The following is a 27,104-nucleotide window of genomic DNA, read 5'->3' on the forward strand; positions in this document are numbered from 1 at the left end:
CTAGAACTAGTTCTGTAGACCAGGCTGGCCTCGAACTCAGAGATCTGCCTGCCTCTGCCTCCCCAGTGCTGGGATTAAAGATGTGCACTACCACACCCAGCCAATAATTATCCTTTTGAAGGAAACCTCTCTGCTAACACCCTTTTAAGGATTTTGCAGATTATAAAATTATTATTTATACCCAGTTCTTAGAATAATGAAAAGCTGTAACTTTTCATTGGGTCATTAAAAATTCTACTACATCAAAACCACTCAATCTTTCAAATGTAGAACGGAGGCCTTGTAGTGATTGAGCCCAAAGTTCAAGCCCAGGGAATCATTTTCTTTATCTGCCTGTGGCTGGAGTATTGGAGCTGATAAAGGAAAAAAAAATCAATTCTTCTCTCCAGCTTCCCCAGGAATCCTCACAGAGTCCACAGATAAGATCTGGCATCTGCTTGGTCCCAGTGGTGGTTATGAGATTTCTTATAACTGAGCCCAACAGGCTACCAAGCTGTACAACAGTGTCGGGACTGGCTCTAGGGCCTTTGTCTCCCAAGTTCTCATTTCATATGTACAGGAGCTGGAACCAAGAGAAGCTAGACAACTAGCTCGTCTGCAAGCCCATTGCCCTCCTCATTGGGTTTGATGGAGCCATATTGTTGTGGAAAATTATTTTAAGATGTGTTACATTTCTTTATGCTGTGGAACATTTGTTTTAATGATACAAAGATGTGTTGCATTCTTTTATGTTGCGTTTGTTTAACTCTGTGAAGCTGTGTTACTGTGCCTGTCTACAACACCTGGTCTTTCTAATGAAGAACTGAACGACCAATAGAAAGACTAGGTGGGGCTGGCAGGAAGATCAAATAAATAGGAGAGGCAGAGATCAGGGAATGGGGAAAGACAGAAAGGAGAGGAGAACATCAGGGGCCAGCCATCCAGCTACACAGCAAGCAACAGAGTCAGAAAGGAAGGTGTACAGAAATAGAGAAAGATAAAAGCCCAGAGGCAAAAAGGTAGATGGGATAACAAGAAAAACTGGCTAGAAATAAGCCAAGCTAAGGCTAGGCAATTATAAGAAAGAATAAGCCTCTATGTGCATTTATTTGGGAGCTGGGCGGTGCCCCCCAAAGAGTAAAGAGAAATAAAACAGCCAACAACACCATATGAAGTTCAAGGTTATTAAACTTGGTGTATTCCCCTATGGCAGCCTTGAACTTGTGATCCTGCTTGGCCAGTCATGGCAGCTCTGAAGTTTTTCATTGGCAGAAGAGCATCATGGACATAGATAGGCATGCGGCGATGCACTGTGGAACAGGCAGTTTAAGATGACAATGTTCTGTTTGTTTCATTGGTTGGTTGCTTGCTTTTTCAGACAGTGTCATACTGTGTATCCCTTGCTGGGCTGGAACTCCCTCCATAACCTAGGCTAATTTCAAACTCACACAAATCCCCCTACCACAACCTCCAGATGTTGAAATTACAGCCCAGCTAGTTTGACTCTTAATAAATTCCTCATTGCATGGTTTGGCATCCGTGTTGTCTGTTACCTTCCAGAGAGCCTATTTTACCCTTGTATATACAATGTCCTCTTTTCTCAAGTTCTGTGAATAACCATTGTTAGCTGTATCTGCTCACTTATTTGACCTTTGTTTAACACCCTCCTGGGCTTAGTGCTGTGTTCTTGCATACAAATATATGCAAGCCATGTTTCTCGATCTCAAGGAAGGTATGACCTTTGGTGGAAATAAGTAAGCAAACAGCCCACATTGGGTGGTGCACAGAGGCTTGCTTTAGCTGTAATAACTGAGTTGATGGAACTCTGGGGGATGTGATACAGGGCACCATCCTGAGCAGATAGTTCCGGAATAAGGAGGACTTGGCTAGCAGATGGTGCGGGCAGGGCATTCTAGGCATGGTAATTAATTAACATTGTAATCGCATGGATGTGTGGAAGTGGCTGGCACGTTTACCTTGCATGCTAGAAGCAGAAGACTTCTGTGAGTGCAGTTAAGGTGGACTCACTGGCAGCAGACTTCTGTGTGCTACGTGAGGCGTTCAGTTTTGTGTCCTTGAGAGCTTGTCGGGAGGCTCTAGCAGGGCAGCGCAGCTGCGTGTATACCTTTGGCGGAAGACCAGTCCTTCTCTACTGGGGAAGGTCTTCATGCTCTTCAACAGAGAGCACAGCCACAGGAGGAGGGACATACATTGAGTCGTGAAGGGAGGAAGGGGCACCGCCTAGTCAGCCAGATTAGCCAAACCAACCTTGGTGATCCATGGGGTGACCGATGTAGAAGCTATATCACGCTCACATCTACCTTGTGTCTTTGGATTGTGGTAAAGGATGTGTAACAAAAACAAATCATTGTCTAGCCATTTTTAAATTTAAAATTGTGTAAGTGCTGATGGTCATGGCCATTGCCACCATCCAGTTCCAGATCTTTTTAATGTATTTCAGAAAGCTGAAGCAGGAAGATTTTGAACTTGAGGGGGGCTTGGAATATAACAAGACTTTCTTTAAAAAAAAAATCCAAATTAACAAAAATCCCTGAAATTGAACCCATAAAATACTAGCTCCCCATCATCCCTACATCAGTCCCTGGAATCAGTCCCACTATCATGTTTCTAAGAATTTAACAATCCTGGGTACCTCCTAAAAGTGTAATCACAAAACACTTGTGCATTTGTGACTGGCTTACTTCACTTAGCACAACTGCCTTGGTTTTAAGACTGGCTAGTATTCACTGTGTATATGGATGACATTTGGGGTTTCCATCCATTCATGAACACAGGTTGCTTCCATCTTTTGACTATCATGAATGATGGTGTTATGAACATGATGCACTTAGATTTTTTATATCACTGTGTATGTTATTAAACTCTCAGTAAGTGTAAATGGCCTTCATGAAAACCCTTTACGTTACAGCCGTCTCTACCGAGGTGCTTACAGTTTGTGATAGAGTTGTGTGTATGTTTGTGTAGGAAGGAGAAGGACCAAAAGGAGAGGAACTAAGTGAAAAAATACAATCTGTAAAAACAAACAAACAAAAAATCAGTATTGCCATCCAGGAGTTCTTCAGGGTGGCAGCACATTGCTGTCAAAGTTGACTGCTGAATGTGTGTGGAGTATAATAGCCCTGACCCTGTTCCTGGCTCTGAAGCCATTCTGTGACCTCTCTTTCTTTCCAGTGTTGGGTTGTTTTCTCAGTGGCTGTCAATCTCAGCTGGTTCAGTTGCCCTGCTGCTGAGGACCTCTTGCTCCTTGTACTACCTACCTGTCTTTCCTTAGCTAGCTACCTGGACTGAGACCAAGACACGTGGGTTTAGGAGGCAGGTCTGGGAATCAGTAGATGCTCAGGACCCAGGCTGCTGGTCTGGAAGCAGCTCTGGCTTCTAGTCAGCGTTCTTGTTCATGGCACTTCTTGAGAGCTTCCTCCTGACTCCTTTGACTTCCCCTGGCCAGCCTCCCCGTCCTGGGCCTCACCAACTGACACAGCACACTAAGTTCTAGGGCCTTTGTTCCAGTACAAGGTTCCAAGGCTGTTTATGAACCTCAGATACTTTCCCTTGAACGTTCCAAAGGGTTGCTGTGCCAGGACTTTGTAATGTTTTGTTCCCTCAAATGTTGGGTCCTCAGGGTTTAATGTGACCAGCAATGTGAATGTATCAGAACCGTGTGGCCACAGTGGGTGGAGGGTCAGGCCTGTTGGCATATACTCTGGTGCTGGCCTGAGCCACATTGGTGGCACCAGCAATTTTATTTGTTCTTCAGCCCCTGGCAACTCCTGAACAGATTGGATTCCTGTCCCAAGAAACGCAGATGCTTCCTCCCAAGCCAGCCTGCCCAGCAGCACTCTACCTCAGAGCAGCATTGTCTGGGGAAAAGGCAGGCTGGTTTCTGAGGGCCCTTCCCTCTTACCCTGGTTACTCCATTAGCCTCCTCTCCTCTCCAAATCCATTCGTTCTCCCCATAATGAGCATAAAGCATGGTTGTCTAAGTGAAGTGTAATTGCCCTGTAAAGAAATGGCCTCATGACAAATATTTAAGCATTTTGCTTTCATGGCCCGAGTTCCCAGAAGAGGTGCAGCTTCATTCTAATTCTGCAGGTGGAAAGTGGTTGGGACATCAAGAGGCAGGTGGGGTAATGCAGTGTGTGATGAAGCTCAGAGCCTCTGCAGGCAGCATGCAGGTAGTGCTGGCAGCTGTGATGAGACCTAGAGGCCCGCTTCCTGCCTCTCTCGTCCCTTTTCATTTTGAGGCTCTCCAGAGTATTTTGCCATCTGTTCAAAGAAGCACCTGTGTTGACAATGTCATTGAGTTCTGGGAGAAAATAGGGTCTCATCTTTTGGGTAGTCATTGTGCCCACAGACCTGCAAGAGCCTTCGTGTTCGAGTGTGTGCAAGGTGATAGAGGCAGAGAGTGCTTTCCAATTAGAAAGTTTAGTTCCATTGTGTGGTTTTGTTTTTGTTGTTGTTGTCATCTTGCACTCACGTGTGTGTGTGTGTGTGTGTGTGTGTGTGTGTGTGTGTGTATGTGTGTGTGTGTGTGTGTGTGTATGCCACAGAGCATGTGGGAAGATCAGGGTATACTACTTGAAGTAGTCTGTTAGGTGGGTTCTGGGAATTGAACTCATGTCACCAGGCTTGGTGGCTACCCACTGAGTCATCTCAGTGGCTCCAAATTGTTGGTTTTTTGTTTTTTGTTTTTTTTTTACTTTTTTTCTTTTGTTGTTCTGTTCTGTTTTGTCTGTTTTTGAAATCGAGTCTCATTATGTATCCTTGGCTGGCCTGGAACTCTTTGTGTAGACCAGGATGACTTAGAACTCATAGAGATTGGCCTGCCCCTGCCTCCTGAGTGCTGGGATTAGGGGCGTACACCACCATACCCAGCACATTTTATACAAACTGTAAAAATACAGGTAAGATTCAGAAACACAGCAAGGAGCTAGCTGGGAACCTCTTTCTAGGCTTAGGTGATGAATCATGATGCTTGATCCCAGAGAGTGAATCCAGCAGTGGACCAAATAAGAAAGAGCTGTAGTCAAATACAAGCTTCTTCTCAAAATAGGAGGCACCTGTGTTTGGCTTAGCAGGCAACTATCCAAAATTTGGGTTGTGGATGGGGAGATGATCGATTGGTGAAATGCTTGACCTTGAAAGCATAAGGACCAGAGTTTGAGCCTCAAATCCCATGTGAAAGAATCAGGCATGGTGGCATGTGCATGCAGTCCCGGCACTTGGGAGATGGAGTCAGGCAAATCCTGGGGTTCACTGACCAGCCAGTCTAGCATAACCAGCAAGTTCCAGGCTAACTGGGAGGCCTTGTCTCAAAAACAAGGCGGCTATCTCCTAAGGAGTGATATCTGAGGTTGACTGCTGGTCTTCACACACATACAGATGGGCACCCACACATTTACATACACACCCAAATATAATAAAATTGAGGGCAGAGGAGATGGCATAGTACCTAGCAGAAGTGGGTACTGATATTTCTGCTTTAATTTTTTTTTTTTTGCTATAAAAGGGTAAAAAGGAAATATGTAAGAAAATGTGACAGTGATGTCCTTCAAGAAACCAAAGACAGAAAAGCAGATGAGACTGACCTGTGTGGGGCATGTTTTGCCCTTTGCTGGGTTTTTCTAGACTCTTGTTGTGCCCGAAACTTCTGCCAGAGTTTATTGGCTTGCCTCCTTAGCATGTGTGCGGCTGCAGGGGCAGCCTGAACTTTCAAGACTTGTTCAGAAGAAGGTGTGTTTATTCAAGTTCATGTAAGCAGAGGTAAATGTAGGTGTGGTCAGGAAGTAGGGCTGGGGCACGTCTCCTGGTCAACATAAGATTAAAGTCAGCTGTATTGCGGATTGCCATGGCTGGTTTCTCACCCAAGGTCATTTTAGGTCATCTGGACTGCAGCTGAACAGAATGCTGCAGTCCAGGGACGACTGATTTGGAGTCATTCCCCAGGTGCCTGCTAAGCAGATCCGGTTCTATCCACCACCAGATTGAACCGGTGTGTGCTGCGGAGCTACAGGGCTCTGTGTTACGAAGCTGAGCTCCTGTCCCAAGCCAGACCTCCACCTCCACCTTTCCATCCACAGCACCCCTCCTCTTTCCTTTTGTTCTTCATTAGTTTTGGATTCTGGCTGAAGCAGGCTTTTGCTGTCTCCCTTGTGTTACCTGGATTTGCCCTTCTTCCAGGCCCCCATGATAAGTAGTTTGACAGGGTAGAGTGATTGGGGCGGGAGGTGTATGGCCATGGGACTGAGAGATATATGGTGTTGACACCTAGAGATTATTCAACTGCCATCCACAGCATGTGCTGATGATAGAAAGAATGATATATGATCTCCTCCGATAGTCAGGCTATGTAACAAGAGTTCTAATTGGTCTTAATAAAAGTCCTGAGTCAGGTATCAGGGTAAGAGCTGAAAGATCGGAGAGATGAAGGAGCAAGCCACAGCCACACCTTACCTAGCTGACTTCCCAGCTGCATAGGGAGCAAGTTCCTGTATCCTCTCTCCTATTATATTTCTCTCTCCCTCCAGGCATCTCACTTCCTGCCTCCACCTTCCTAGTGCTGGGATTAAAGGCATGTGCCACCATTGCCTGGCCTCTACGGTTAGCTAGTGGCAAGCTCCACCCTCTGATCTTCAGACATGGTTTATTTGTACAAACAAGGTATCACCACAGCTGTGTCCTTGTCTCTAAGAATTGAGTAGCCAAGAGGTTGTCAGCATTGGAAGCAAAACAACAGAATGATTACCAAAATCTTGGTGGAAGAGACTAACAGTGGGCAACAGGGAACTATTTGCTTGATTGGTTACTTATTATTTGTGTGTTTTCTTGTATGTGGAGGTCAGAGGACATCTTCATGGAGTTGGTTTTCTCCTTCCACCTTTATGTGGGTTCCAGGGATGGAACTCAGGTCATCAGGTTTGCTTGGCAAGTGCCTCTTCATGTCAAGCCCAGTCTAGCGTCAGCTTGCTGTCTAGCCCAGAATGATCCTTGGCTTCTGCTCCCCCTGCCACCACTCCTCCTGCAGGGCAGGCAAGCACTCTTCCAACTGAGCTATATCCCCGGCTTGGACTCTCTTGAGATTGTTACAGGTTGTGGCCAGGGAAGTCAGGCTCTGGATTCTGGTAAAGTTTTCAGTGTGGGACGGAATGAGGAGCTGGGTGCCTTTAGCCAGGACTGGATGGTGGCATAGATGAAGTCTTGGCTCTGTGTCTGAAGCAACTGATTATTTTAGTCTGTATCATACATGTTTGATTGAGAGCTTTCCGGGTATTAATGAGGTGATACTAAAATGGAGACCAAATGCAAGTGCTTTTGTGTGTTCTTGTTTTTTGTTTGTTTGTTTTTGTTTTTTTGTAATTTTGAGGCAAGCTGTCATTCTATGCCCCAGGTGAGCCTGGAGCTCGCTATGCAAACCACACTGCCCTTAAACTCCTGCCAACCCTCCCTCACCAGCCTCTCCAGTGCTAGAATTACAGGCATAGCTCATCAAGCCTCTTGAAAGTGGTTTTGCTAAATGGGAGGAGTACTCAGAATGAAGTTCATTGAGGAAAATGATGAATTGGAACGCCCGAAATAAACATCTGCACAGGCCTGAAAAATGGCAGTGATTGGGGAAATGTAATGAAAAGACTTGGGGTGTAGGCTGAGCGGGTGGGTGTTCTGCAGCAATGCAGACTGGTGGTTGAACAACCTGTCCAGGACTTGGAATGTGAGCTGAAAACATGGATGTGTGAGGCAACACAAGCTGTATGGGTACCATTGGTCTAGCTCCTCCCCCACCCCCACTGTCTTCCAGCCTGGCAATCTTTAGACTGATTAAACTGCGGGAAGGCTTGGAGACTGACCCACTGGTAAAGGACTTTGGAGGTGGAACTCCTGAGACTTTTTTTTAAAAAATAATTAATTTTCCAGGTGTTGGTGGCGCACTCCTTTAATCCCAGCACTCGGGAGGCAGAGGCAGGCGGATCTCTGTGAGTTCGAGGCCAGCCTGGTCTCCAGAGTGAGTGCTCTCCAAAGCTACACAGAGAAACCCTGTCTCGAAAAACCAAAAAAGTAAATAAATAAATAATAAAATAATAAAATAATTTATTTAACTTTATTTTATATGCATTGGTGTGAAGGTATCAGAACCCCCTAGAACTGGAGCTACAGATAGTCGTGAGCTGCCATGTGGGTGCTCTTAACTGCTGAGCCATCTCTCCAGCCCCTGGAGGTAGAACTCATGGAGAATAGCTTAGAATTCACTTTTTTTGTATGTAAAAAGCCTTGGTTCCAGCCCTTAATCTTCACTGGGGGTGGAGTGGTGTGTCAGCAGCACTTGGTTAGACACTTGGAGCACTTGTCTGACAGTGAGTCATTGAATGGCAGGATGAATTATTGAGAGAAGGTTTTGGTATATAGAGGAGACTTTCAAAGCAGGCTGTATTTGCATCTCATTGGAATGGCTTAGGTCTGTCTTAGGATGTTTAGGTGTCAATATGGTTCTAGGTGGTGGCCAAGGGGAACTGATGGCTACTCAGGTCCCTGTTCTAACCTGGAGGTTCTCCCAGAGCTTTCCCTGGAGTTGTCCACATGCTCATACATCCCAGGGATGCTTGTCATGGACTGCACAACTCCTCAGCCCTTGCTGCCAGGCTGGCGGCTGGCTGTGGCACTGCAGGATGGCTGGTCTAATCGGAATCCACTCCTCTGTTCTCTTCACAGTATGAGTTTAAAGCCAAGAACATCAAGAAGAAGAAAGTGAGCATCATGGTCTCTGTAGATGGTGTGAAAGTGATCCTGAAGAAGAAGAAAAAGGTAAGTGACCCTGAACCGGGAACTGGCAAGCCAGGCGTGGGATACCATTTCCTTCCAGAACATTATCCAGTGGCCTCTGCTTTGGCTAGCAGTAATATTGCTAAGCCACAGTTGGAACAGAGTGAGGCAGAGGCCTGGGGCCTAGTGGGACTATTGCTAAAGAGTGAGTCTCAGTCACTCACAGCTTGTGGGTCATTTCCAAGCATCCTCATGTTCCAAGTCTCTTCTCCATTTGAATACCTTTATCTTTTAGGGGTGTGTGTGTGTGTGTGTGTGTGTGAGAGAGAGAGAGAGAGAGAGAGAGAGAGAGAGAGAGAGAGAGAGAGGGAGAGAGAGAGGGAGAGAGAGAGTAGACAGACAGGGTCTCATTACGATGACACCTAGACTGAACTTGAATTTGTGTCCCTCCTGTTTTGGCCTCCCGAGCACTGAGATGACAGGCCTGTTCTCACACCTGGCTTATGTGAGTCTCCTAAGGGGAAATACTTCCACATTAAGCGATACACATGCAGCATCCCTCGACTGAAATCCACAGTGCTTCAGAATTTGAAATTGTTGGGGTGTCATGTCAATACTGCAAAAGTTTCTGATGTTAGGCTGTCCGAATTCAGATTTTCAGACTGGTCAAGTCTATACAAATATTCTCCAATGAGCATCCCCTCCACCAGGCCTCTGAAGTGTGAAACTCACTAGAGTTAAATGTTTTGGATGGAGATCGTCAACCTGCAGTTAGTAACAAGCTTCAGAGTGGGCACACCTGAGAGGAGACAGCCACACTTGAGAGGCTCCACACTCAGCCCCACCCAAGTGCCCTGCAGCCCCCATTTATGGGACTTGTGGCCTTCTTTCACAGCTGTTGCTACTGGGTAGTGCCTTTTCCCTGCCCCCACATGTCTACACACTGTACACAGCCGTGAGGGAGTCCTAGAGCATGGACAGTCTTGAGTAAGAGAGTTGATGAAGCAAGTGGATGCCTATTCGGTCTCTGGGATTGAAATTAGAAGTGAGGTGATGCTAACTTGAGTAAGACATATATTCCAGAGTTGGAGGAACCAGTAGAACCCACGTCCCCGGTTCAGGGAGACTGGTTTCTGTCATGTGTGTTAGATTGCTTTCCCCAGGCCTTTACATGAGGGGAGTTGGTCGCTCAGCACCCTCCACTGATGAAATCATTTGTGAACATTTTCCAGGTGACAGGAGGCTTTCACACCCACTGTTACACAGCCCTTCATCAGTCACTGTGGCCATTTCATTGGCTGGTGATTTCTTCACAGACTTACCCAACCCTTGCCCGGGGGCTGAGTTATTAGTCTTTGAAGCTACCAAACCAGGGAGCATTGTAGAGAAGCAGGACGTTTGTAGGAAAGCAAGATGGGGAAGGGTGCTCTGAAATCTGCCTTCTGGCTGTGCTGGGGCATGGGATCGTGAACACACTGCAGGTGCAGGTGCAGCTGCCTGCACAAGAGCTACACAAAGCAGCAGCAGGGTGCCGCAGTAGGAGGAAGGCTAGTTAGGGAGGAGGAGGAGGAGGTCACCAGCAGGGCGACCAGTGAGAGGAGGAGAAGGGGGGTCAGCTGGAATGACAAGGAAGCAAGACAGGGTAACGGGTGCAAATATGTCAACATGTGTTCAAAATTGTCAAAAATTTAAAAGGGAGAAAAAAACGCATAATAAACCTATTCTCTGACCTTAAAAATCATCCAGACTTAGAGTTTTGAAATTATGACCCTAGGGATGCTGAATCACATTGACCAACTTAAGGCAGAAAATGTATAAACTGGACTAATAATTTCTTTTTTATTTATTTTTTATTTTATTAGTTCAAATTAGGAACAAGCTTGCTTCACATGTCAATCCCTTCTCCCTCTCCCTCCCCTTCCCCCCCCAACATCCCACCTGCCCCTAGCCATCCCCCCTCCACTCCCCAGGCAGGGTAAGGCCCTCAAAAGGGGCTCCCCAAATGGACTAATAATTTCTTAATCCACTCTGAAACAGAATTGTCTCCTGGACCAGAGACTAGCCTGACAAGCACATATTTCCTACCAATTGGAGGCAAATTAGTACAGGGTTGCTGGGTGGACACAGAGGTGGGCCAGCTCTGCCTGTTTACATTAGGAATGCTGAGTCCACTGGTGCTCATAATGACCTCCTTGGGAGATACAATTCCTCAAGTCTACATGACAGTCCTGGCCAAAGCTTCTCTGAATGACTATCTGACTTCTGTCATCTATGGCTAACACTCCCCAAATCTCCACACCACCTCGCTGTGCCTATTACTTCTAATTAGGCCCCCGAGAACTATTATGTCCCCTTTAGATAATTTAGTATACCTCTGCTATCATCCACTATGGAGTCACTTCAGATCTTGTCCTCAAAGGATAGTCTTATTTTCCATCTCACTCAGGGCTCCCCCTTGTATCAGGTACCCTGTGTGGTGCCATCTCCATCATGTCTTGGAAGACAGGCTTGATCACACACTGACAAGGGCAGCAGAATGCTGGGGTGTTACCTGGGAGAGAAGCCACCCCCTCTTTCCCTAAGTACATGAAAGCTAAGTGAGGGCAGCGTGTCCCTGAGGGAGTCCTGGGGACTTGTGACTCACTCTGAAACTGCATGCTTGGTAATCTCTAGCATTTGCCCTCCTGGCCTGGGGAAGGAGGCAGTGTAGCAGGTCAGTCCTAACTCTGATTCTTCCCGTGCCAGCTTGGGAAAGAGGAGGCTCCTATCTTATTTTCTCCGCCCACGCCTGGTGTCCATTTCAGGGCCTGAGCTGTGATGTAGATAATGCCTTTAATCACGATGCGCATATTCTACCGCCTCTGGCAAATGAATGTGCATTAGCTGCAATCAGCCTTTTTGTCATCTACTTCCCACGTGACAGTCCTGGTAGCTGAGAGTGCTGCCACCAAGCTCAGGCATGCACACACTCTCTCTCTCATGTATAGGGTTGAGAAGTGTGTGACGTGCCACGATGTAAATGTTTAGTTTTCTACAAGAAATGGAACAGTCAGCAAGTGCCAGGAGTTAAGGCCACCATGGTTAAGGGCTGGCCCTCTTGCCAGCTATCCATAGGCAAAGCAGCAGCACAGCTTATGTTCAGCCTGGCATTCCTGCCTAATACTCAGCAATTAGCTTGTAAGATGTTGACTGGTCCTCTCTACTGTAGGGAGTATGTTTGTTCCCACTGGGTCAGTGTGACATGTTGAAAGGAGCCCTTGGCAGAGACAAGAAGACCTGGGTTCTAGTCTTGGCTCCACCCTTTCCTGGCATAGGTTCTGAGCAATTCATTTTGAGCTTTTAACTATGAAGTGAAGAGATGGCTTGGCGGGGATCGTTGTAAATTTTTCAGTTCATATCTCAACACAAGCCATGGAGCCATAGTTTTTAATGCTTATATACAGATCGGGGTCACCTGTATGCACTTAAGCCCCTGACAACCTACTTGTCTGCAGAGAAGTAGACCTCAGAAACTAATGGGTTGGTGGTACTGTTTCAGTCTTTTGGGACACTCTGAGGTCACACACCTCCCAGAACAGCCATCAGGCCTCCTCTTTGTCTTCAAACTACCCACAACTGATCAGTGATGGAGTTCTTCCCACCAGAAGAGACATGTTTTAAAGGGGCTCCTGTCGCCTAGTGAGCTTATCAGGGCAGGATTATCTTGGTGAGCTCAACATTTTCCTGGATAGCCTGCCATTTTTAGACTGTGTTCATTAACTGTGGCTGTGGGCTAGCTGGATGAACGGATGTTATTTGTGTGGTAGTGTCATTAAATCCAGAAGAAATCTGCAGTGAAGTATTAACTGTTGCTTCTCCTCTTCTGTCACTATGAAGGTTTAAGAGGCTGAGCAGGGAGTTGGGGAGATTACTGAGCTCAGTTCCCAGAACCAGTGTAAAGACACTGAGCATGGGGGTTTGAGGCATGGCTCAGTGCACAGAGAACTTGCTATGGAAGTGTAAGGACTCAAGTTCAAGATCTTCAGCACCAGGTAAAATCCAGACAGGCATGTGGGCTGTCTGTAATCCAATACTGAGGACATGGAACCAGGGATCCTGGCTAGCTAGACAAGCTGGAATCAGTGAGCAGTAGTTTCAGTGAAAGACTCTGCCTCAATAAATAGAGGATAACAGCAGGCATCAACTTTGGGCTTTTACATGTACACATATGCAAATGCATACTTATTCCCACATACACATGCCCACCACATATAAAGCTGAGCATGCTACAGTCCAGCAATGGGGAAGTGGAGACAGGTGCATCTCTGGGACTTACCAGCAGCCAGTAGAGCCTCCTTGTTGAGTTCCAGACCAGGGAGAGACCCTGTCTCAAAGACTAAGTTGGATGGCTCCTGAGGAATTACACACCTGGGACTGACTTGTGCAAGCATGTCACACACAGACACACAGACACACAGACACACACACACACACACACACACACACACACACACACACACCAATCAAAAAAAGGATCAGTGTTTAGTTCAGGTGGCTCAAATTGTCATGCATATTCCACTAGTGTGGGCAATAGCCAGATAGGTTATGGTCATCCCATTGCCTATAAAAACCATTTTTTGGGGTTGCTAACAAGCATCTAGGAATGCACTCTTCCTGAACTGGTGCCAGCAGATAATGAATCTTAAGTTGAATTAGTTTCAGAAGCTCAGTTGCTAAGATAATTAGCTTTGCTTTGATGTGTTCCAATCAGAACATCATTTTCAATGTTCAAGGAGACCCAAGTAGTTATCTTTTCTGTGTATCTAATCATGCTTATTTATTATAATCCCAGAACCACACTGTGGCAGCATTTGCTGGGGAGTAGAATCCTAAGATTAACCTTGAACTTCGCCCAAGGAATTTTTCTATTAAATAGCTCAGCTTCATGTTTTCAGATTTTTTCTGTAAACCACTTGCTTTGTTGGAATCCCCCAAGGTAACAGATTACAATGGCTTCAACATTCTAATGAACAAATACTTACCGTGGATCCACCATGTTCTTGGAGCTATAGGCTACACAAATAGAGGGATTAGTGGTGTGCCTCTGTGTGTGTGTGTGTGTGTGTGTGTGTGTGTGTGTGTTTGTATGTAGACATGTTCCTTCCCACTAAAGACTCACATACAGGTGAGACAGAGGAGAGGGAGAGTGGAGGGAGGGATGGAGGGAGGCATAGTTGTATGTATATGTCTTATAGGTATGTGCATATGCTCATGGAGGGCAGAGGTCAATGTTGGGTGTCTCCCATCATTCTCCACTTTATTTTTGAGGCATGGTTTCTCACCGATCCTAGAACTCACAGGTTCTGCTAGGCTGATCCCCTGCCTCTGCCCTCCCAGTACTAATGTTATAGGCATGTGCTTTCAGTATCTTTTGTATGGGTGCTGGGCATCTAAGTTCATGTCCTTAATGCTTATGTAGGACGGTCCTGACTGAGCCATCTCTACAGTTCTAGTATTCAGGCATCTGTACTGGCCTGCTCTTGGGGTTCCACAGCTACGCCCTCAGCTGCAGCTACTAAGAGCACCACCTGTGCACATTCACTATGTTCCCTTTTAAAAGGGCCCTGTCCACCTCCCCTCCTCTCTTGCTTCTATACCTATCTTTCTGTCTGTCTCTCTCTCCCCCTCTCTCTCTGCCTCTCCTTTTCTGTCACTCCTGTCCCCAGAGGCCAGTCTCCCCTCCCCTCTTTTCCCCAATAAAAAATCCCTCCACCCAAGCTCTGTCGAATGGTGTCTTTCTCTTGTGCACCACTTTTTAAAATTATAACACAGAGCCTTAACATAGCTATTTCATTTTTTTAAAAAAAATATTACATTTGTGTGTATATGTGTGTGTTATCTGTCTGTCCATCATCTGTCTGTTGTCTGTCTTCTGTCATCTGTCTAGGAATCCAAATTCAGTCCCTTATGTTTCCACAGCATATTGACTTTAGCCATTTCTCAGCCCAAAATTACCTGTTTCTTAAAATCATTGTGTGTGTGTGTGTGTGTGTGTGTGTGTGTGTGTGTGTGTGTGTGTGTGTGTGTGTGTGTGTGTGTGTGAGTCAGGCTGGGTGGCAAATGTCTTTACCACTGAACTATCTTGCCAGCCCCAAATCAACCATTTCTAATGGCACTGTGCTTTCATATTAGAAATTTTCAATTAGAAAATTGCACTGGGCAGTTTATCAGGCTACTGACAGTGGGACCAGGATCTATCCCTATTGCATGAATTAGCCTTTTGGAGCCCATTTCCTATGGAGAAGTACTTTGCTCAGTTTAGACACTGGAGGAGGGCCTTTGTCCTGCATTAACCACAGTGGTGATGGCACACACCTTTAATCCTAGCACTCAGAGAGGGAGAGGCAGGTGGATCTCTGTGAGCTCGAAGCCAGCCTGGTCTACAGAATGAATTCCAGGACAGCCAAAGATACACAGAGAAACTCTGTCTCGAAAAACAAAGAAAGTTTCATTAAAGATGTTTTGTGTTTTGGGGTGCTGGAGGGTGAACCCAGGGACTCGTCCATGTTAAGCATGTACTGTACCACTGAGCTATCCTCTCATCTCTGCATTAATTTGTCTCTTTCTCTACCTGTGTGTGAGCCTCTCATGGGAACAGAACATGTCTTCTATAACACATTATTTCGTCTGCTTTGGAAGGTAGAAAGAGAGAGAGCAAAGTGATAGCAGTAATTACACACTAAGATGGTAATGGGACCAGCTGCTATTAATAGCACACACCGACACTGAGCACCTACGCTTCTCTAGAGTGTTTGATGCACCCATGCTTCCCGTATCCGCACATATGGCATGGTGTGAAGACCACTCTGATGCTCCTGCCCACCCCATCCCATATTGGTTATTGTTCCAGACCTGAGGATTGAACTCGGGACCTTATACATACCAGGCAAGCCTTCTGCCACTAAGCTACATCCCCAACAAAACCTAGTCTTTAACTTCTATTACAAGGCCATCACCTTACAAGGAAATTATCTTACCGTCCAAGGGATAGCGTTACTATGGAAACAAAGAGTTCCTTCTGCTCCAACTGAGTAAGAAAAGGAGGCACTCAGAATTACGGAACCAGAGTTCAGAAGGACTTCAGAAATGTTTTATTACCACCTCCCCCCCCCCCCAAGTTGATTAGCTGTGACAACAGAGGATGAGAATGAGGTCACCAGATTGTTAGTGACAGGGCGAGATTGTGAATCCACAGCCCGGAACCTATTACATAAACCATGGGATTATATGGGACTTTATTTCCTACTAGTTTTAAAATAATCCCATTACTAATCACACATACTGTGTGGGGTTCATTAGCTCTTCAGTGCTGAAATGTACTATCCTGTAGTCGTTGATTACCCTGTGTGTGGGAGACAGCTTTATTTTCTGGTTAGTAACTGTTCACCTAAAAGCATGGAGAATATGTCAAGCAGAGTTTATATAGCCCATAGTTTATACAGCCTTGCTAGGCCTTTTGTTTTTATTCTAAAATAAGCTGCCATTGCTGTCTGGTGAGTGAATAACACCAAACTTCAGACTAGAATGTGCTCGCCTATGATCTCCAATAGGGGTAGCCAATAAATTTCAATGTCCATTCTACTTCTGGTTTCTTAGGAGAGGGCTTTGATGATGCCGTATACATTTCTAACATTCAAAAGGAGTGAGGGCCGCTGTGCTAATTATTCTTCACTCTGTTTTCACCCCTCCACTTTTCTAACCAGTCCTGCCTCTGAACCACGTCTCACAAAATACTTCCTGGTGCAAGCTTTTGGAATGACAAATAGGTCCATGACTTTCCATGAAGGATTTGGCATGAATTCAGTCCGTAAGGGAATGAAGGCTCTGCATCTCAGATGCACTTACCCCATCTTGGTCTCAGAGGAGCACACACAGGCCCTTCACCCCACCCTGCCCCCTCTGTTGGAAGCAGAGACCTCCCTGGCAGTGGAGAGGAAAAGATTCTCATTTCATCACCTTAACAAAGAGAATAGCAGAAGAGAAGGTGGACTATTTACAACAGGATGAAAGGGCCTTGGTGGGAAGTCATGTGCCCCGCCACCCCCAGAGCCTCAGTGTTCTTTAAAGCAGGAGGCTGATTTTAATATGTAAATGGAAACATTATGCAGAAATTCCCTACTTAAGGAGATCAATGGGGGTTGGAGATGAAGGGTAGCGCAGACAGTAGAGTGATTGCCTAGCATGCATGGAGCACCACACAAACCAGCTGTACTCCTGCAGGCCTATAATCTTATTATTTTGGAGTCAGAGGAAGGAGGATTAAAGTTTGAGGTTATTCTTAGCTCTGTATAAGTTTAAGGTTAGCCCTGGCTCCAAGAGATGTTGTCTCAAAAGAAAACAACAAAAACCATTGGGGAAGGGGGTGAAGATTGAAGAGATGGCTCAGCAGTTAAGAGCACTGGCTCTTGCAGAGGGCCCAGGTTCCATCCCCAGCACCTACATGGTGGCTCACAACCATCTGTAATTCCAGTTCCAGGCGATATGATGCCCTCTTCTGGCTTCCATAGTCACTAGGCATACACACATACCTGTAGGCAAAACAACTCATACATACAAAATAAATGAATTGAAAAAAAACTTTTTGATAATGAAGAAAAGGCACATTGGGTTTTCCTCCCATAACAGCTAGGAGACATCTGAGAAAAACAGAGTTAAAGATGAGTTCCCTCCCTTTGTCCTTCCTGACCTACACTGTTACTCTAACAAGATGCTAGCACTAGGCAAAAGCCCAGAAGGTAAAACAGGGTGTCACCTGGACAAGACTGATGACTGCCACACTGTGGGACTGCTTAGTTAGAGCCACTGGGACTTCCAGGCAGCCTTAGGACTGGCAGGCCGTCCCTCAGAAACTTCCTAGTGTTTCTGGGAAGACTCCTTTCCCTCCTCAGTACTAGGTTGAGAGCATCCCAGCCATGCACGATCCCTGCTTGATTGTACTGATGAGCTGCAGGATGCAGCAGCCAGGCACTAAGTCAGTGACCCTCTCTCTAGATCTTATTACACTATGCTCTTGTGCCCACACCTTCCAATATATCAAGCAGAGCCTTCCTTGGAGTCAAACTACTTTTCAAACTGCTGTGGAAGTCAGGTAATGGTGCACTCGCCTTTGATCCTACCACTAAGAAGGCAGGTAGATCACTATGAGTTTAAGGGCCAGCCAGAGCTACATAGTGAGTTCCAGGCCAGCCCTGCCTCCATTAGTAAGGCCCAGAGTCAAAGTAATTAAATAAATAAAGTAAGCATAAAAATACTCTTTAATAAGGAATTTATAAAGTAAAGTGGGGTGAGATGGTCAGGCTAATAAACTTGGGCTCAGAGCATCCATAAAAGACTCAGCAGTGCTGTGGAGGCAAACAGGGAACAAGGAATCAGAGGCAGTTGTCCTCCACCTAGGACCCCAGGATGGGGTGTGGCTGGAAGCTAAGTATTTGTGTGCTCCATCAGTTACCTGCTCCACACTCATTGCTTGCCTCCATTCCATTATATTTGCAGAGCTGGTGAGAGGTGAGTGTTATCTTGCTGGGGACTTTGCTAATCAGCCTTGCCCACCACTCCCTTCTCTTGTTAATGCTTGCACTCCCTGAGGGGCCATGTGAGACATGTCTGGGGTGGAAGGAGGCTGAAGATAGTATCCCTGCTGCTCCTCCCTTGCTGTGAAGGCCTCCCTGTCCCCAGAGGGCATCCAGAGGGTTACTGCTGGAGGGTTAGAGGCCTGTGCCCCTCTTCTACCCTTCCACTCCAATCTAGACTGGAGATGTCTTCATTTCCTGACTGTCTCAGAGACTACAGCTGAGCCAGGATGGAGAGTAGCAAAACTAAAAATGTCCTCACAGCTACCAAGAATTTGAGGCCTATTTTCAAGCATTTATGTAAGGAGGAAGGGAGGGGAGGAAGAAAGGAAGGAGGGGGAGGCTGGCTTTGGGTACAGCTTGGTGTTATGTGGGCTTGCTAAAGATGGTTGGACCAGTTTGGCTATAGTAACTGTTCAGTGATATACCTCCTAGCCAAAGCTTGAAACTACCCTTAATTTATAATCTTGTAAAGCTCAGTTATTAGTCTACTTTCCTGTTTTTATTCTTGTGACTATTAGTATTTTGCTATTTTTTCCATGAAATAAAAGTATTTCCATCTGAAAAATTGAGAAGGGGAGTGGCTTGTTTGTATTATTATCTTTAAAACACTTGCAAAATAAGAGAAGATGAGAAGTCATTTCGACGAAGAAGAATCTAACAGTTCTTCAGTTAAGCTGGGGTCTACATAGCTCAGTGTTAAGGTGCTGCCAAAGTCTCTGGGTTCCATCCCTATGCTGAAAAAAAAATCAAAACAAACAAACAAAAACCTTGATCATTTCCTGCTCTCTTCATAGACTTATTGGATTCACCAAGGCTTTACTGCAAGGTTTTTAATGAAGAGGAGAGGATTTAAATGGGATTTTTCAGAAAAGGACAATAATTTTGGGGGGGAGTATATTGTTGAGGGTTTTCCTTCCTTCTAGGGATATGCTCTGTGGAAGCAGGGATAGCTCCTAAAATTAATTTCTGACTTCAATAGACTCTGCCAGTGGTGGTTGACTCCCGTGAAATTCATACAAGATGCCTGGAGCCTGGCCTTGCCATCTTCCTGTCCAGGAATGCCAAAAAAGGGAAATAGTTGCTTGGCATTGTTTTGCCTCTCTATTCCTTCCTTTTTAAAGAAGAAGTTAGTTGCATTCTTTAGAGTTGCAAAGATGAGTCCTCCCAGGGTTAACTTTGACATTGAAGGAGCATTGCTGGGCAGGAAAGAAACCTAATCTAATACCCAATTCAGTCTCAGCATCACAGCCATTTTGAGTAGAAATATATGCAGTGGGTCACAGAAACCATCTGCCATTACTGGGGCTCAGACCCGGAATACCAGGAACTAAATGATTGTGGATTGAGGCTTCTTTATGCCTCATCTATCCCAGACTCAAAGTTGAAGAAGCTGGCAACCTAGATATGCCATGGGAGCACATGTAAGCCTGCTCTCCAGCCAAAGGAGAAGGAAGAGGTCAGCTTGGCAAGGTAGAACACTGTTGAGCATAACTACTCTCCCAGGCAAATGCTTAGCAAATAGAACTGTTCTCTAACCACCCACCACTGAGGCTGACCTGGCTAAGTAGAATCCTGACTTCCCCGACTGCTGGGTTAGAATCAGGTACCCTACCCGTCAGCCTTCCATCCTGGCCAGCTGGTAGTGAGTGTCTCCTCCCCACTCCTCACCTTATTCCCTGTGTGATGTTAGTGGAAGCCTGTGGAGAGACCTGGACTCCCACCACTGCCCAGCAGTAATGAGGCTGCCTGCATGCAACAAAGGGTGGAGGACACTTGGAAAGCAGGCGCAAGGCATTCTTGCCAACGTCAGCCAGGTAGGGAGCTGGGTCTGCAGAGGCCAGTGGGAAAGCCAACACCAGCAAGGTGGTGTCTTTTTCTTTCCCCTATTAGGGCATTGTTGTGGGATGATATTAAAGTTTAAATGAATCTCAAATCTTCAAATAGTTTAAAGGTCCCAGGTTTCAAGTGAAAGTGATTTGCCAGAGAAGAAATAAGAAAAAAAAATCTCACTTTAGAAAGAAATAAGCTTTATTATAAAAACCTTGCCAATAAAAAAAAAATCATACAATGAAATTAATCAGACCAGAAGGCTATAATTCTCAGTGGACACTACAGGTAGAATAGCTCTTCTAATGATGGGATTGTGAGAGTAAAATCTCTCTCTGAGAGGAGGACAAAAAGGTAGCAAGTGTCTCCCCCAGGATGCCAGACCTGGCAAAGTTACCTGACAAAGACTTGAAGGAGGTCATCATAAAATGATTTTAGAGCAGTCACACATATTCTTGTTTGTATTTTTGTCTTTTTAGATCACGCCTTAGTATGTACCCAGGCTGGTCTGTAACTGCCGGGGCCAATGATGCTCCTGCCTAAACTTCTTTAAGTATCACCAAGTCTGGCTCCTGTCTTTGAACAAATGAAAAAGCAGAGAGTAGAAAAAGAAATGAGTATGAGCCAAGTAGAAATCTTAGAACAACAACAAAAAAAAAATTGACAATTGAAATGAGCTTACCAGTAGGGCTCAGAAGCAAGTGGTCAGTGCTTTATGAATATTGCTGACTGAGTTGAAAGTGCAGGCAGACTAGATTGTGACTACGGATGTGGCTTAATTTAATGTTCATGTTATAAAAAAATTCACCACACCCAAATCAAATCACACTCTAAATATATTATGTTGCTATTTAAATAGTGCCTATAGTAAACATTTGTATGTTGGAAATAGGTGTCCAACTATTTGGACTTTAGATCTTGAAAATATTTCTGTTCACGTCAGCTGGGAAATGGCTCCAGTGAATGCCAGTGGAAGGCTGTAAGGCAGCTAATGAATGTGCTGAGCCCTATGGGTTTGGGGTAATGGCCTCACCAAAATACAGAAAGGAGTGAGTTTTTCTACCATGCCGATCAGACCACAGGTGAGGCAGAGTCAGGGTGCTCCAAAGAATCAGGGTTTGAGGGACAGGTGTCATATGTACCAAAAGTGTCAGCTATGGTTGCAGAAGGTTTGGGGAATGTGTCCAGTAAGGGCTGTTTTTAAACCCTGGGACTATTTAGTAAAGAAGTTCTGAAGGGGTTCTTGGAGAATTCATTTGTCTCCCTGTTCTGTGCTATTCCAAATGGGCCATTCAGGACATCGGAGGGTAGTGAATAGCCATTATGAAAAAGACTCTCTAAACAATAGTTACAATTTAGTTATAATTGAAATTTTGTCATCCCTAAAATTGTTTAAATTGATTAATATTGAGTAGTTGTAAACCAGTCTAAATCTACCTCCAGTGTTGGGTTGATATTACGTCGTCAAGGATTAAGAGCATGTATGTCAACAAGTGGAACTGCTTGTACAAGATCACCACAGCTGAGCAGCTACTGGTAGGTGATGGCTTCCCGGAATGGGAGCGTCAGCTTCACGCTCCCATGGCGGTTCTATACCTGTACACATAGAGGCTGCACCGAATGGACTCAGTGCTTATAAATAAAAGAGCACGTGATGTTGGGAGGGAAAAGTGGTAGATAAGGAAGTGAGAAGGAGCAAGCGGGTAGACTTGATCAAAACACATTACATGCATTATGAAATTTTCAAATATTTAAAGGAAAAAAAGTAAGCGTGTGTGTGTGTGTGTGTGTGTGTGTGTGTGTGTGTGTGTGTGTGTGTGTGTGTGTTTCTCTGGGTAAAGCTGCTTGCTTCCCCTGATGTAACTCTCTAGGCCTGAACATGGTCTTCTGTAATCTCTTGGAGCACTTCCAAAGCTCCATGTTTTGAGAGTGGCCAGCCATCCTGTGCCTTCTACTTAAAACTCCACCTCGCTAAAAGGCCTCATTCATTAATGTTTCCCTGCTCTCTTGAGTCTTTTTTTTTTTTTTTTCACAGATGAATGCAATGTCCCCTAGTTTCCCTTGACAACACTATGTATCTGTCACAAAGACCAGGAAGGTGGTACAGGATTCTCTCCATCTCGGCACTGGGGAAGTCAGCCCAGGGGAGGTGGCTGGTTGCTGACCTCAGGCTCTTTCCCTTCTCACACACAGACAACGCTCACCTCTTCAGGGTCTTTCTCATCCCCGTTCTTATCCTCATCTGTAACTGCTTCTGCAGTCTCCTCCATGGTCACAGTAAACTGATCACAGCCAGAATGAATATTCTTTTATGAGTAACTGCCATTGTCCTAGTCAACTTACCTGACATATTGGTTCAGTCCCCATCCCCTCCCAGAGGAGCCTGGGGCTGCATTTCACTTGAGCTGGACAGCATCCTTCTCATATTTTGAAGGTTTACCTTTGCCCCCTTCTCGATTTTATTCCTCTTTTCCACTCTTCTGGATTGATTGATATATAACCACCCCTCCACCGCCCTTACTTTCTCTAAGGAAATTTAGAGTCTGCCTGTGCTCCCACGAGGCCATCTTGGCTCCTTCCCATCCTCTGTGCCTAGAGAGACACTTTCCCAAAGTGCTTGGAGGAAACTGATCAGACCAGACACATGACATTTTCCACTTGTCCTTTTGAAGCAATCAACTCTGAGCCTCTTAGAGGGAAAAGGCCAGGAGCTAAATGCATGGATTTGCATATGCATTAGTAGCACAATGTGTGTCCTGGTTCTGTCCTGAGGACAAGCCTAACTTATTCATTTACAGCTTCTTCTATTGCAGAAAAAGGAGTGGACGTGGGATGAGAGCAAGATGCTGGTGATGCAGGACCCTATCTACAGGTAAGAGCCCAGCCCATCACTCAGGAGGATGCTGAGCCCCAGGGACCCTTGCCGTCTCCTGGAGCCATCTCATGCTGGTGGGTGCGGGCCAATTTAAATAAGGTACTAATGCTTTTCCCCTCTGAGACCTGATACTTCTGTAGATGTAAATATCTTTAAGATGAAAAGTTTTTTCTGGTGATGAATTGCCCTGAGGGAGGTTTGAAGGCTTTCTCCTTGCTATTTAATTCAAATGGTTACATTGTAATTGGAGACCTTTTCAATCCGTGCAGATTTTTGTGCCACTTGGAGTTCTGTAATTGCATAGATATTGATCATGGGAAGAGAGATAACTGAGTTATCTCATCCCCCACATTTCCCATTACCCAGTTATTGTCTCTTCCTCTTTTCTTCCTCCTCAGAATTTGAACATAGAGAAGAGGTTTGATCATGTGAAGAAGCAAAAATGTCCCAAGGGAACCTCCAGTACAATGTGTGGCCCGAATAATTAGGATCCTCCAAGATATATCTGGGTATATCTTACCGCTTGAGGTGATAGCATGAGGATGGGGGGATGGGTATTTGGAAGTAATTATGTCATGGAAGTAGATGTTTGGGATCAGTGCTCTGATGAGAGAAGTCCCAGAGAGCTATTAGCTTCCTCACCACACAAGGACAGGGCTCTTGGGTACCATCTCTGGACCAGAAAATAGATCTTCATCAGATAACGAGCCTGCCAGTCCCCTGATCTTGGACTACCCTACTTCTGAACTGTGAGAAGGAAAATGTTAATGTTACAAGCCATCCTGTCTTCTGGGGTGTCGTTGTAACAAAGTGAACTGCCACACACTCAGAAGTTGCTTTCACAATTAGATTGGTACGACTCCCATATGTTTCTCAAGGGAAGAGAAAATCAGAGGCAATAACACACACAGGCTGTCCCTGGAACCATGGTATGACCTTGACTTGTTGGCATCATTCTGCTGTCCCGGATTCTGCAGATCCATCTCACCCCTTCTTGCTGTTTTCTCCACTGGGAAAGGAGTCATCTTTCGGAGAGTTTGGATGCCTAGAGTTAGAATTTTTACCTTTGCCAGCTCTCAAATTATAGTCATGCATTTTTTTGACGAAGTGGATAAGGGTTCTTGAAATAGTTGTTTTAGTGTGTTATTGCAACTTATTTGTTTGCTTGTTAACTAATTGATTAATTCATCACCCTGCTCTTAGACTGTAAGGCTCTTTAAAGGGAGGAACTAGTCCTGGTTCACCTTTGTATATGTTGTGTCAAGCTTATGCCTGGCCCATATGAGGCACTTAGTAAATGTGCATAGGTGGTTAGATAAATGCATTAAATTACTATATGAAAATTAGCATAAGTTATGGTAATTCACAAGAGGGGACAATTAATTTATACTTGATTGATGAGAAAAGGGTTTAAAAAATATATTGCATTGGGCTTAGAGACCAAAAATAGACAAACCACTGTTACAGTGTGCATTTTGTAAAAGGAAAAAGAAATATGTGAATGTATGGTGCCTCTGTGTCTGTATGTGCATGCCACGTGAGTGTGGGTGCCTGTAGAGGCCAGAAGAGGGCACCAGATCACCTGAAGCTAGAGTAACACTGTCTGATACAGATGCTGCAAACTTGGGTCCTTCCTTGGTCCTCTGGAAGTATTTTCAACCTGAGTCATCTTTTCACCTCCCAGGGAGAGGGTTTTTTGTTTGTCTGTTTTTGTTTTTTTTTTTGCACCATATACATAAAACAGAGTGACATTTTGCAGATGGTGTTTATGATTTTTTTTTTTTGAGACAGTGTTTCTTTGTAGGAATGTCCTAAAACTCACTATATAAATCAGGCTGTCCTTGAACTCAGAGGTCCACCTGCCTTGGCCTCCCAAGTACTTAGATTAAAGGCATGCACAAATATGCCTGGCATATTCATGAATTTTTATTTTGTCTATTCTTGGTTAGAAGGACTTTCCCATTTCATATACTCCAAACAAGCTTTTTACTTTTAAACAGTTTTATTGAGGTAGAATGACATTTTTTTTAAAAATGAGAATATCTTTGAAACAAATAACTTGACAAACTTTGATACATGTGTACATTTGTGAAACCATCACCCTAGCCAAGATAGTAGACAGTGTTGTCACTCCCCAAAGTAATGTGCCCTTCTCTAGTCCTTCCTCATCCCACTCCATCACCCACTAATCCCCACACTCCACTATTGAATTTTGAGAGAACTCTGGGTAGAAGTCCTTTTCGTGTTTATAATAGGTAGATCTCTGAGTTTGAGGCCAGCCTGTTCTACAGAGTGGGTTCCAGGATAGCCAGGGCTACACAGAGAAACCCTGTCTCAAAAGTATGTTTGTTTGTTTGTTTTACTTTATTTATTTGACAGGGACTCATTATGTAGGTCAGGTTGACCTCCAACTTGCTAATCCTCCTGCTTAGACTGCCAAGCACTGGGGTTATAGGCAGGCACTACTATGTCTTACTAAAGTTTCAAATTTTGATGAAAGTCAAATTCATCATAAAATCTTTCCCTGACTCAAAGATGTTCTGTTTTTATCTGGAGGTGTGATAGTTTTAGATTTTATGATCATGTGGATGATTCAGTTTGGTTCTGTGTGAGGTAGACTAAAGTCTACCTCCTCTCCTACTCCAACTACTTTCCTCTGTCCACTGCTGTTAATATTACCATCCATGGATAGCCAGTTGTCCTTACCTCATTGGTTGAAGGTTATCCTTTCTTTCCTGAATTGGCTTTGCATCTTTGTTAAAAGTCAGTTATCTCTGTCTTTATGGTCAGTTTCTATTTTATTATATTGATTCTTGAAATTGCATAGTAATGACCCTCCAACTTTCTTCTATTTCAGAGATTCTTTTAACTTATGTAGTTTATCTTTTCCCATCTATTCACTTTTAAAAAGAAAAATATACTTCGAAGAGGGGAACATCAATACATTTTTAATTATTATTTCTTTGCTTTAGAACACATGTACACATTCTCTCTCTCAGATATACACACAGACACACAGAGAGAAAAGAGAGAGATTTTTTTAATGTTAGAATTTTATAGGCTATTCTAGATGTTTTTACTTCCACAATGTGGAATTTAATGGTTCTTAAAAATTGCATCATGTTATCATTTATTTATGTAACTATGTCAGGTCTTAGCTTATGGTGATTTTTGAGTAAGTGGAGATCATTTACTCAGGGCTACCTGGAGAGGGAGGAAGGAGTACATGGAAAACTACTGGGCACTGGGGTAAACAGTGGTATTTCATTCTGAGGCCACTTAAGACACAGAAAGCATAGTAATTTAAACAGAGTTTTCTAATAATTATTAAGCTATAAAGCTGCTTGCATAAGCAATAGGTAATTAATGGAAATCCCAATGTCAAAGACTACTTCCCTAAGAATGTTGACTAGGGATGTCCCTAGGGTTCCCAAAACAATACTAGCATTTTCTACTGTTATTGGTTAACCAGAACTGGTTGATGAGACCCTGTTACTTGGTCAGAGGGCATAGAGAAATAAAGTTGGGACATGGCTGGAGGCTTCCTCTCTGATATGTAGCACCCATAGTGCCAGAAGGTGTTATGCAGGATGCTGGAGGAGAATCAGCAGCAGTCTTAATTAGCTGTGGACCTGCTATACAACATTGACAACCAAATAAAATGAGTTCACTGATCCGATAGTGGCAAGTCTCTTTGGAGAGTGGCCTACTTAGCTTTGTCTACTTGGCACAGCCCAGAGTCATCTGAGAAGGGAATCTCAGTTGAGGGATTGCCCAAATCAGATTGGTTTGTCAACGTGTCTGTGGAGAATTGTCTTGATTGGTAGTTGATACAGGAGAACCCACCCACTGTGGGCAGCATCATCCCTGGTAAGGTGATCCTGGATTGTGTAAGAAAGCTAGCAAGTATGAGCTAGCAAGCAGCATTCTTTCATGGGTTCTGCCCTTGATGTCCCTCAGTGGTGGACTGTGACCTGGAAGTTTAAGCCCAATAGACTTTTTCCTCCCCTAAGCTTTTGGTCGTGGTATTTATCACAGCA

At 44.7% G+C, this 27,104-nt stretch overlaps 1 protein-coding gene across 2 annotated transcripts in view; it reads left to right on the forward strand.

Annotated features, from left to right (window-relative positions):
• LOC100771018 (carboxyl-terminal PDZ ligand of neuronal nitric oxide synthase protein) overlaps positions 1-27,104 on the forward strand; it is a 293,706-nt gene that overhangs the window by 195,374 nt on the left and 71,228 nt on the right. Inside the window, exons 3-4 of one of the 2 annotated variants that reach the window (XM_027417062.1) lie at positions 8,701-8,793; positions 22,988-23,061. In XM_027417062.1, coding sequence (XP_027272863.1) covers positions 8,701-8,793; positions 22,988-23,061 — 167 coding nt within the window. The remainder of the gene's footprint in view (positions 1-8,700; positions 8,794-22,987; positions 23,062-27,104) is intronic. The other variant, XM_027417063.1, reaches the window with a different exon arrangement.

The sequence above is a fragment of the Cricetulus griseus genome, chromosome 5, assembly GCF_003668045.3.
Source record: "Cricetulus griseus strain 17A/GY chromosome 5, alternate assembly CriGri-PICRH-1.0, whole genome shotgun sequence".
Taxonomy (NCBI): domain Eukaryota; kingdom Metazoa; phylum Chordata; class Mammalia; order Rodentia; family Cricetidae; genus Cricetulus; species Cricetulus griseus.